At 48.4% G+C, this 12645-nt stretch overlaps 1 protein-coding gene across 1 annotated transcript in view; it reads left to right on the forward strand.

Annotated features, from left to right (window-relative positions):
- The first annotated feature begins 5501 nt into the window (after positions 1-5501).
- The window catches only part of LOC149339054 (uncharacterized), a 63130-nt gene continuing 55986 nt past the window's right edge, over positions 5502-12645 (forward strand). The window contains exons 1-3 of the mRNA XM_089550394.1: positions 5502-5601; positions 6255-7487; positions 8446-9189. Of these exons, the coding sequence (XP_089406520.1) occupies positions 5502-5601; positions 6255-7487; positions 8446-9189 (2077 nt within the window). The remainder of the gene's footprint in view (positions 5602-6254; positions 7488-8445; positions 9190-12645) is intronic.

Consider the following 12645-nt stretch of genomic DNA (forward strand, 5'->3'; position numbering starts at 1 on the left):
TAACCCATTACGCTGTCGTGTCATACTCTTAAGACAGAGCTTAATTAATGCCCCCTCCAATTCTTTAATTACAGGTCCTCCCATCCATGTGTTCTTGTAGCCTCAGCGCGTGTCCTAGTCTGCCTTCTTTAATCGCGCTGTATTACTCAATGAATTGCCAACTCGCCCAAGCTTCGGTTTTACCCTTTTAGGGGCTGTTGCATAAAGCCTAGAGGCTAACAATGTGCAAGCTTGGTACTCATGATTCATATAGACGGCAAATAACTGTTGACACTTAACACAATAGACATGTTCGCAGAGTAGCGTCGCTGAGAATATCATTGCGGTCTGCAATGGTGCGGAAGAATGACGCCACAAAGGCGTCGGTTGTAGCATGTGGACAGCTGATCTGAATAATTATAATAAGGAAAGGCAGCAGTACACTTTCGCATTCTTGATGGACACGACAGCTGTGCACCGTGAGGGAAAGGATGATGAAGAAGAAGAATGTTAATTCATAAAGAAAGAAATTCATAAGAGAACTTGCAGCATCAACACTGACCTCCTCTCCCGCGACTTCCAACATCTTCTCTAGCCGTAGTGCATTAAAGGATGGCGATCACGCTAGCTTGAGGTTTCTTTCACGCGTCTACGTTGTCGCGTGCCTCAATTAAACTTCTACCTACATAGATCTGGTCTGGCGGTGTCCCCACTGAGCCCGCTCTGCGCTGAACCCGAAACGCTAGATCACTTCTTGATGACCTGCCGCAGCTTCTACTCTTTACGGAGGCGCCTGCTAGAGTACCCGTTACGACAGCTCGGTATAAGTCTGTCAGCTGGGGTTGTTCTGTCTCCTGGTGCTTCCTCCCGTGGTCACAGCAACTGGAATGTGCTCTCCGCCATTCAAACTTTCCTTCAGTGTTTGCAGTGTTTCCCTTCAGTGTTTCCAATGGCCAACAAAAGGTGCTTGCATTGGTTTGCAAAATTGTCAAGCAATCGTTAGTGTGCTCAACTGCTTGCTAGTATTCAAACGTTGCTCTTGTAGAGCATCGAACTGTCTTTTTTTTTTAATCTTTCGCGACCGTGCCCTTAAGCAGATCGTCCAAGCCCAGCATTCTGGCAATGGAGCGCTGGTTCTTTGTATCCTTAGCTCCGGTGGCTGCATGCGCTGCAGTGAGGAAAGAGACCGGAGTTTCGCCAGAAAAAATTGCGGGTTCTCTAATTGCGCAATTATTTTCTCGCCTAAAGCAAAAAAGTGCACCTATTAGACTATCCGAAATAAATGCCATTGAATGTTACTGAGCAGTGCTATCTTTCGTATTTTTACTTGAACTACCCTACGATGCAACTGACTGCTCAGTATGCTGCAAAAGAGCAATTTTTTCTAACTTCAGTTTTTTTTTTCTGACATGGTGGGCGTTCCTTGCGTTCCAAAACATTCTTCCCGGCTTTTTTTTTTCCTTCAGCAGAATGTTAGAAAATGGTTGGAATGACTACTGCGGTACTAATGATTAACAGTATTTCAAAAATTGAAAGTACTATTTTTTGGGTGTTTCATATTTGGGGGAAAATAAATGAAATTCTTTTTAAGTCAAGTCATTTACTGTATACTTAGGCAGGACGTCTTTTATTCAAGCAAAAATTTCTTTGTCATGATTGGAAATTTTTCTTCTAGTTTCTTTGTTAGACTGTATTGCTTTTATTTGCGAAATTAAGATGGCGGCCACGGAACGAAAAAAAAAAATTCCAAAAAGAAACAAGCTTGGAAACTGTTTGCCACGGCAACACCACAAACCTCATATTTTTTTAAAGAGATCGAAGATGGCCGAGCGCCTGGGTCATTTGACCTGGAATGATTTAGTCCCGAAGAGGTGACTCGAGTGATAGGTATCGAAGCTTTCTCAAGGGCGTTCTTGAAATCAAGGATTTCATCATGTATGTCAGAGTTAAGGCTGGCGCGTAAGTCTCGCACGAAGATCTGTAGCTGAATGTCCTGAAAAAAAAGAAGGTTTTAAAAACCTTGATTGGTAGCTTTTTGTTACATATATGAATTTAGATCGGTGATGATAGGGACAATATTCCGCTATTATAATGTGCAGGGCGTGCTCGTTAAAGAAAACAACTCCGAAGAGGTAAGCTCAACCTGTATCACTGATCATTATGCACTGTTCATCGGTGAGGGCAACGTTGCATTGGTGTTGCAGTTTTATAATTTCCTGCTATTTTCTGGGATCTGTGCTTAGCTTAGTACATTTCTTGTTAAAGAGGTTGCTTGCCTTCATGGCCTGAATTGTTGCATTCTTTACAGGCAGCGCGACACCTAACCCCGTCGATATTGCAAACCCGTGTTATAGCTAAATGGGTTTCTTGCTATTTTCCAGTCGTTTGTTGAATTTGCGTGTAACGCACATACTTTTATGAATTATTGACAAGTGTGAATTTACTCTGAGGCTGTCTTCTCCCGACCCTTGTTCGTTTTGTTTGGTGTTAAAATTTTTTGGTTGTCTCCTAGCAACAAATATAACATGTTAGAACGGCTTTTGTTATTCTGGTTGGTCGAAGGTAACTGTAAGACCGAGGTTTTTTTTTTTAAATATTGATTGGCTGGTGCTACACATGTGTTGTCCGAAACCAAGATTCCAATCGATATCTAGAAAATAGAAAATGCCCTAAGCCCTGCATCCACCATATAGAGTAAAAAAGCTATGAAGTTAACAAAATGTGCTCATTTTCGCAACACTGCTTGCTTGGTTTGCTGTGTCGCTTTCTGGCCATCGATCGGACAGATGCAAGCGATGTGAGGATAGAGGGTCACTCGACCATATTATTTGTGAATGTGAGAAGGGTCCAGGAAGAATAGCGGGGATAACAACCAATACTGCTTGGGAGACCCCTCTGCAAAGCTCAGAAAAAAAGAACCAACTCAAAGTAGTCCGACTGGCTGAGGATGCCCCCATGAGTGAAGTGCTTCCGGCCTGCACCTAAGCTTACCGCCCGAACCCTGGGGCCCTGGGGTTTAGGCGTGGTCCATTCCGTTGGACAAATAAAGGTTACTCTCTATCTCTCTCTTTTTCGTTTTTCACCGACAAAATTTAAGCACTTTTAGGCGCTGGTGGTGTTATCAGACGTGGGAAGATGAAAAACTTTCTTTGGCTTTTTTTCCTGGGAGGATCAAACTCTCCTAGTGTTCTCCATCGTGGACTGGAAAGCATGGGGCCGGTTATGAACGTTGAGAAAGCAAATACGTTTTACAAACTTTTCAGGGCGAATTTCATATCACATAGACATTATGAATTCAACTTAGGCGGAGTCTCGCTCACTGATTCTGAGCAGAGAAAAATCAGACCTTTATGGCAAGGGCAGAGCCCTGCCTCTGTTCTATCATGAAATTTATATTAAAACCTTCACTATTGATATAAGTTGTTGCAATTTGGAACAAAGAATATTAAGCGGTTACCCCGCGTGGTCCAGCCAATGATTTGATCCGCCGACATAAACTGAATTAGCCAACATTTGTGGCTTCATTCTTGTTGGTTTGCCGGTGGTAAACAGTTAGATTTAGGGCTGGCCTAACGGTGCATTTCTTTTTTTATATAATCTGAAGGCTGGTAACGGCCCATGCTTTGAAGCAGTAGTACGAAAACTAGGACATCCTGGAGTAAATCAGGTTGACTACGCCCTCGAGTGCTCATCAAGTTCGAAAGCCCAGTACCACCTTAAGAAATACTTCTTTATTAAAAAAACCTGAATCCTTCCGTCTAGGCCATACCGCCGTAAGGGCGTCATTAGTTAAAGATGACTGAGCCATCGAGCTTGCCGTCCGACAACGAATTAAGCTTGCAGGACGAGTATCAACGATTGCTCTCTTGTATAGGGTCTGACGTGTTGCATTTGCGCTGATTACAAAGTAGTGTCCAAAGCGGGGTCCTGCCCGTCACTTTAAGAGCATAGAAAAGAAACGTTTCTCTCGGTAACGGATGTTTATCCCAGCCAACTCCTCTCTCTCATGCTGCACGGCAACGACCAAAGACCCATGTGCACATCCAGCGACGCAGGCATCTCCTTTTTCGTAATGATTCTAGCCATACCTTTACATTACGTCTTCTTTCTCGGATAGTGAAAGAGTTGAAGAACATAAATTTAATTCAGTGCATGGCTTTCGCCCTCAGGTCAGAGATATCAGAAGTTGAAGCGGTAACCTACCATGGTAATGTCGGGCCCTGCGAGCATGAACAAGTGATTAAACGGTGTCACCAAGCATACGGCATAACCGAGTTGAGAAACAGACAGCCCACGCTCATGCAGCATGTCCACTTGTACCACTGAAAACTTTCATGCTTTCATAAACATTAGGAAAAATCTGCTTTGAACAGGTTCTTTGTATTATTATTTTCCATCTACCTACCGACGCGCCCGTTGCTATGTCTTTTTTATATTTACGGACTTGCGGTAGCGATTATTGTTTGCTGGTTTTCTTTTCTTTGTACTGCAGGTCAACCAAAGAATGGGTTTTGTCTGCAGCACACTGCCGTCGAGCTGTTACAAGCCCGTCTGGAGACGGTGGTGTGGTGTGGCAAACAACGGGTGCTTAAAAAAAAAACGACACAAGTTGCCTTTCTGCGCTTGACCACGATGTGAAGCTCCTGTCGCGGTTACTTTTTCATCCGTACTTGGCCCGTACAAAAAGGAAGGAGGAAGTTGTTGGAAGCGGGCAAGAGAAAAGAGAACAGTTACGTTAAGACACTTTGTACCAAGTAACCTGCAGAAGCGTTTCATGTGCATCAGTGGCTATCGCTCTTCGATGCAATCTCATCTGAATGTCATCCTCTGATTCACCGGCGTCCCGCATTATCTTGAGATGTTCTAGAAAGGCCGACAAGAAGCCGGAACCGTTGAATGAGCTCTAAAAATGGAACATGCATGAATGCCATTTAGATCTGGTACACGACAAGTGCAGCTGTCCCGGCCGCAGACTGAATCATCAGTAGCCATCGTCCAGTCCACGCAGGATGCGCCGCGGGAGGCGGGTAACGGAACCAGCCTGCCGGCGTTCGGCCGAGCAAAAGGAGCGGAGAAGTCAATTTCACCTCTTCGCGTAACGGTTCCCCTCGGGGGAGTCTGGCCGACTCATGTCCAGCGGCGGCGGCTGCCGCTGCTGAATGGTCGTCCTTGGCCGTGACCTTCTCTGCTGGAAAGTGTATGATCCGGCTGACCTGGAAACGGACCCTGCGCGTGTTCCTCCTCCCCCGCCTGCCCTCCTCTTCCTTCTTCCTGCCCCGGGCGCTCCGTCGACCCAGGGAGCGTCGACCTCGTCCGAACTGGTTTCCGGAAGCAGCAGTAGTCCCTCCCCCTGCTCCGCTGGCCGCCGTTCTTTAGCGCACCTGTGAACCACCGCCGCCACAACCACCACCACTACCAGCGGGCCGGCTCAGCTGCGGCCGCCAGTGCATCCGGCTACAGTGCTGAGAGCGCGCGACGACTTGCAGCAGCGGCCGCTGCCTCACCACGCTGCCTGCCTGAGCATGGCCCGGTCGCTCGCCAGCCTTCCGGCACGGCTCATCGTGCTGCTGCTTCTGGCCACCGCTGGAGTCTGGGCCCAGGACACGTCTGCCATACTGTCGGGTGAGCTCGACTTCGCAGTTTAATCCGGACCTGAAACATTGATTGCCTTCGCTGTAGAAGATCAGAAACTTGGGTGTTCCCCTGCCGCTGCTATAGGGGAGAAGATGCCAGTGACTCTGAGGCTTAAGAAGTCTCACGCATTTGTACTTAATTACAGAATCAGAAACCCACATTAGCGGCTATTCGGAGTTCTGAAAGGGGAAGTCTTTTGCGGATACTAATTTTGTGATAGTACAACAACGGCGCGTTAAGTGCATCTAGTAGAGTAGCGGGAAAGAGTTGCATGAAGTCATGAAGACAGTCACCAAACCTATTTAATTTTTTTTTTTCAATCAATGTCTCTGCTTTTTGTTAACTCTCTAGTGCCAACCATACAGCACTTTCATACTGTACAGTTATTGCTTAAAACCAAACAACTATGTCCTCATTTCTAGCAAGAATAACAAACAAATGTTTGTCCTAGCAGACAGAATGCAACTCGAACGGGGTTCTTCCTTCCTTGGCGTTTCTACGCTGTTATGTTCTGTCGGGATCGAACGTCGCTAACAATGCAATCGCTGACGAAGCAGCTCTCTGTGGAGTTCGAGCAAAGCTGTTTTCCGCCCTGGTTCGTGCAAGGAAATTTAAATATGACACGCTCGTTTCGTCACCAGGCATACTTGGATCCCTGACATCCACAAGCAAGGCCCGCGGTTGTCCCGGGGAATGTGTGCACGCAATCACCGCCCTTTTGTGCGACCACGTGGTGGATGAAATTCAGTGCGGTGCTAGCTACCTTCGCTGCTGCGTCCCTAAGGACTTCAGCCTGGGCGGCACGGCCGTCGAGACGTCTGCGCCCCTTGCCGATGAAGAAATGGCTCCGGCCACTTCTCCCACAACTACCGTTGACGAAGAGGGCAATGTGACTGCTCCAACTCCTCTGCCCGCGGTGACTCCCACGGCTGAAGCGCCTCAGCCGCCACCGCCTCCACCGCAACAGCGTCCCCCGTCAACGCCACTGTCACCCACGCAAGCTCCGACGCAGCGTGACGTCTGCCCCGGTGTCTGCGTCGGCAAGGGGCTTTCCCAGTACTGCCATCGCGTTCTCAGCTCGCCTTCTTGTGGCCCTGACGCCGTGTGCTGTACCTCAGCGGATGGCCCTCCTCAAGCGGAGCAACCGGACGACGGACCTCCTCAGCAGCAGCCGGAGCAACGCCCCCCACCTCGAGACGCAATCCAGGAGGCCAAACTCCCAGAGTGTCCCGGATCGTGCGTGTCTCCGCTCCTCAGTATCCTCTGTGACCACGTGTCCTCGGTTCATTCGTGTCCGACCGGTGGCTCTTGCTGTGTAAGTGCCGCGGCCACAACCACCGAGCCTCCTATACCTGCCTGCGACGGTCGCTGCCTCCCGCCTTTCTTGAGCGGAGTGTGCCAAAAGCCTGCACAGTTGGTCCTACGCACCACGACGTGCCCCAGCGGAACCATTTGTTGCTCTCAGCCAGAGCGCGAGCAAAGGCCGACGGGAGGTTTCTTCGGCCCTCAGCCAGGGCCCCCGATGCATCAGCAGAGACCATCAGTGCACCAGCAGAGGCCCTTCGGAGCCATCATTCCTCAGGAGCGTCCCTACCAGAACCACCCTCAGGCCCATGACCAGCTAAATGCGGTGATCCCCGTAGACCAGGCCCTCATGGACCAGATGGCCTTGGAGAATGGTGGCCACAGGCGACCCCAGCACGAGCACCGCGTTCCACAGCCACAAGGGAGACCGGACATACCGCACAGGGAACCTCCTCAGATGCCTCAGCAGGGACCGCAGAGTGCTCCACGGCCGGTCAAACAGGGCCTTGGGCCACCTAAGCGACTGAGGCCGTCTCCACATCACCCTCCAGGTTCCCTGCAACGCCCTGGTGAGTACGATGCATGACCCATATACCTATTAGAGGGAAATGCAGACTTGCCTAGACTAATCCTGTACTTATACTGGGACTCATACTAGCCAGAAATGCACTGTCCCAGAATGCGCGAAATCGTTTCTCGGCAAGGTAGCAGTCAAAGTTGTCGAAATGATGACGGAAGTGATGACATCTATCCGGGCACTTTGCCTTAATAAGAAAGAAAGCCTCACGGCACAAAACTGCTGCCTAAGATTATTAATTATACTAGGGGTAGATTGAGTCACATCAAACCAATGTTGAGTTTCACTAATAACTTTGTATAAAGCGAACTGATGATCTGTCACATTGTCTTCAGATAAAAGGATCTTCAGATAGGTCTAAAATGGGCTTATTCTCGAGTGAGAGAAAATAGAGAGGAGTATGAAACAGCTTTGAATATGGCCTATAAACTAAAAGCGACGAAAGCGGTTGGGATTGGTTTGGTTTGGTTTATTGGGGGTTTAACGTCCCAAAGCAACTCAGGCTATGAGGGACGCTGTAGTGAAAGGCTCTGCCTTGACAAAAGGCCTCTTGCAGTAGAAACAACCAAGCTTGATGATGCAAGTAAGTTGCTGCATAACTTATATTTTAGTTGGTTCAAGGACCACTAACCTGAATTATTTGCTGGCAGTTATCGCCACAGGTTGCTGCAGAATCTTACGCTGCAGTCTCAGAAGCTGCGCGTTGTTCAGTATACTGCCCATCGTAAGATAAGTACACTCAGAAGACTTCCCAATGCTTACTTGTTGTAAAAGGACAGCAAGTGAAGAGTAAATTAAAGCTGTTTTTAATCAGAAAGAAAACAATGAAGTCAAGGTCCCTTGTAACGCATGGATTTTTTCGCAAGTGTATTTCCCAAGCAGCGCGTACCGCACTACCGTTCCCGCCATCAAAGAGTAAGCTGGAAGAATGTGGCTGCCGTGTCACGCAGGCCCCCGACCGCCCAGCCCGAGCAGCATGGACTTCCAGGGCGGCAGCCCACAGGGTCCTCCTTTGCCTGGCTTTGTCAACGACGAGCCGAGCAAGCCCATGCTGGGACCCTTGCGGCCGCCGACGACAGAAGAGAGGCCGGGTGACGGAGAGTCCAACGCCCTTCCTGTAGCCCCGACGTCACCGCAGCAACAGCAGCACCAGCAGCACCAGCAGCACCAACAACAGCATCACCAGCAACAGCAGCAACAGCAACAGCAGCAGCAGCAGCAGCCGCAGCACCAAGGTCCTATATGCCCTGGAAACTGTATCTCGACGTACCTGCGGTTCGCTTGCTTCGGCGAGCACGCGATCCACCCGGGTCTTCGCTGCCCGCAGGAGGGGCTCGTGTGTTGCGCCAACGTCGCCCAGGTGCAAAGGATGGCCGAAGAGGCCGCCGCGGCTGCTCAGGCCGAAGAGCAGAAGAGGCCGCCCACGCCGCCTCCGCTGCCTCAGCCGCCGAGGGCGGCCCTCAACCCGGGCGTGGAGGCACGCCCGCCTCCGCCGCCACGTCCCCGACCAGAGCCTCAGCCGGAACATCAACATCCACGGCCTCAGCCGGAACATCAACATCCACGGCCTCAGCCGGAACATCAACATCCACGGCCTCAGCCGGCACTCCCTCCTCCGAGGAAGATCCCGCCTCCAAATCACATCGCAGTGCACGACACTCAAGCCACCACCGCAGTGACATCCAGCACAACGAGTGAGTTTATTATGCCTCGTGGGTGAGCGCATACCGGGGAAGACAAAAAATTAGCGCATCAGATTCGGGAATCAGTGCTGGCATTTTTCTTTGTCGGGCATTATGTTTCCGGACAGAATAATGATGACAATTCATCCAGAAGTCTGCGCAGTAGGGTGTGCAGATTTGCAGAAAGTCTTCCTGTGGTAAATCGCTCTTTGAATATGGCTTCTTAGCATGCTGTCGAGAGTTCGATAGAAGTCCGATCCTCTTACCTTTCTTCGACAACGGTCAGTGATCGCTTCTTCATTTCATCGGCCCTTCTTAGCGGCGTTGCCAATAATCTTTCCAAGAATTATATGACAACTTATTAATCCTCAAAAATCGAACACCACGGCTTTCTACTCCAAGGTTTCTGGTTTCTTGCAGGTCCTCTCTGTCATCTCAGAAAATCATAACGCACATACATCCCCCTTGAGCGGCAGTGACACATTTGGGGGGGCACTAGTAAAAAAAACGTACGAAAATAGATAATTGTCATTGTAAGAGACTCAGTGACTAAAAAAATATCGTTTCTGCTTCCAGCAGTAATCTACATGGCGACATTCACGAACTTTCTTTTCCTTAAAGGCGTTCCGTTGCTGGCCAGGGTACTTCTAGGCAGCTGTCAGGACCGACTAGCACTAATATGCCGGTCAATGAAGCATGCTCTTGCGCACTGAAGGTTTCAAGAAGTGGAACCGTGTTCATCCACTGAAGGTTAAGTTTTGCGGTGAAATCAGCAGTCATTATCGACTGCGGAAATGCTCGCGCCCTCGTATTCGATTGCAATGGACCGAGTGAAGCTATAGACCATTTAACGTGGCACTAAAGCACGCCCTGCGCTTAAGAAAAATGAGCGGTGGTTTCACCCGATTTGCGTTTATTACTGCCAGCCATTGGGAATGGCTAATTTCTGCCTATCCTTCGATGTTTCTTTTTATTTGTTCAAATATAAAGTCATAAGAGCGATAGGGGTATAAAAGTGAAGAAAGCACGGAGGAATAAATCCGTTGCTAGTTGGCCCATACGTGTAACCGCAAATCCGGATCAAGGGAGGGAAACAACTAGAAGAATAAGAATGTGGAAGAGCGCATATGACAGATTCTCTCAGATCATAAATGTCGGATTACCGATATCCCTCAAGAGAAAAGTATACATCAGCTGTATTTTACCGGCATTCACCTATGGGACAAAAACGTGGGGCTATCGATCAAATAGGGTTCAAGTCAAGTTGAGGACAATGCAATGGGTTATGAAAAGAAAAATGATAGATGTAATGTTAAGAGACAGGAAGCGGGCAGAGTGGGTGAGGGAACAAACACGGGTTAATGACATCCTAATCGAAACCAACAGGAAGAAAAGGGCTTGGTCAGAGCATGTAATGCGAAGGCAAGGTAGCCGATGGTCTTTAAGGCTAACGGACTGGCTATCGAGAGAAGGCAGGCGTAGCAGGGGGCGGAAGGAAGTTAGGTGGGCGGATGAGATTAAGAAGTTTGCGGGGATACGTTGGCCGCCGCTAGCAGAGGCCAGGTTTAACTGAGACGTTTTGGGCGAGGCCTTTGTCCTGCAGTGGGCATAGTCAACGCTGATGATGATGAAGATGATGTATCAATTATACGAGGGGGTACCCAAAAGAAACCGGACTAAATTTTTTGGGCGGCAAAGCTTCTGTGGTACCGCGTTTTGCCACTAGGAGCGCATAGAACGAACATTCCAGAGTCAGTAAGCCGAGTGCCGTCGTTGAAGAAGGTCAGACTACTTTAGGCAGAGTTTTAGAGTGACGACTGTTTTGTGTGAATGTCGTTTTTTGCAATGGCTGATTTTCGTGAACAGCGTGCACCGGTGAAATTCAGATTTTTGCTCGGAAAAAGTTGAATGGAAACTCTTGAAATATTAAGAAAGGCGTACAAGGATGATGCTATGGGGACAACTCAAGTGTTCCTGAATCGAATCCTGAATAAAAACAACATTCATGCCAATGGAAAACTTCAAATTCACCTCTCCTCAAGAAAGCTCGTCAGGTGAAACCGAACCTCAAAACAATGCTGATTTGTTTTTTCGACGTGAGAGGAGTCGTCCATTGAGAATTTGTTCCGCAGGGCCAGACAGTTAGCCAGGCTTTCTACTTGGATGTTTTGAAAAGATTGGGCAACAGTGTGCGGTGGAAGCGGCCAGATTTGTGGCTGTCGGGTGACTGGTTTTTCCATCATGGCAATGCCCCTGCTCACACAGCCCTGTCTCTACGACAATTTTGGACCAAAAATGGCATGACCCCTATTCCCCAACCCTCATACTCTCCCGACCTTGCCCCGTGCTACTTTCTTTGTTTCCTAGAATGAAAAAATAGGTGAATGGAAAGCGTTTCGCTGATGTTGCTGAGGTAAAGAAAAAAAACGACGGAGGCACTGCCAAGCATCACAAAAGATGAATTTAAACAATGTTTTGAAAAATGGAATGAAAGATTCAACAAGCGTATCATTGCAAGTGGGGAATACTTTGAAGGATATTGAAGGTCTGTGCTTAAAATGTGAACAAATAAGTTCAAACAAAAATAAGTCCGGTTTCTTTTGGGTACCCCCTCGTACCCCCACATTTCGAGTGCGCCTCGATTTGTAACCCTGTAACGGAGTTGGGTGACCGAGATACTTCATGAGAGCTGAGCAGAACGTAATTAAATCAATGCAAGCAGCGTTGTAAATACCAGAATGTTTCGTTTTTGTCCAAAAGCAACCATGCAACGGGATTTGGCCCTTAGGCGTGTGGTGGAGCACTCATGACACCGCTTAAGCTTTAAGCGGTGACGTAATTAAATCAACGCAAACAGCGTTGTAAATATCAGAAGGTTCCGTTTTTGCCAAAAAGCAACCATGCAACGGGATTTCGTCCTTAGGCGTGTGGTGGAGCACTTATTACACCGCTTAAGCTTTAGCTTCCTCACCTTTAGAGACCTTTTGGTTTTTATGGGTGTCGTAAGGACACCATTGTACGGCTGAGAAACAAATGCCGTTGCCGTTGCCGGATTACTACAAGACGGTGCTTGCTTTCGCTAATCGCATCTAGCGCGACCAAGACCTCACCTTAAACCACTTTCCGCCGGTGAATAAATGTTTTCCAATCCAATCCAATCCAATCCGCTAGTCGACGCACGTGAGTTTCGACGCCTATTTCAAGCGTGTATAGTGGCTCGCTTTGCTGTGTGGACTTCATTACTAGCAGTGCATTATTGCTCACGAAAGCACGTGCGACGAGTGCTAAAAGACGGTAACTTGAACCACAAAAAAAAAACTAGTTCGTACTTGCTGCGCGGATGCCCAATTTTTACAGTGGAATGAATGACACAAGCAACAGCCAACGGAAAATAATGTGTAACTTTTCTTGAAATGTGCGTTTCGTCTGCAGAGCGATTTAGCAGTACGACGCCCGGAAACAGACCTT

The sequence above is a fragment of the Amblyomma mixtum genome, chromosome 6 (genome assembly GCF_055824585.1).
Source record: "Amblyomma mixtum isolate Tamu chromosome 6, ASM5582458v1, whole genome shotgun sequence".
Taxonomy (NCBI): domain Eukaryota; kingdom Metazoa; phylum Arthropoda; class Arachnida; order Ixodida; family Ixodidae; genus Amblyomma; species Amblyomma mixtum.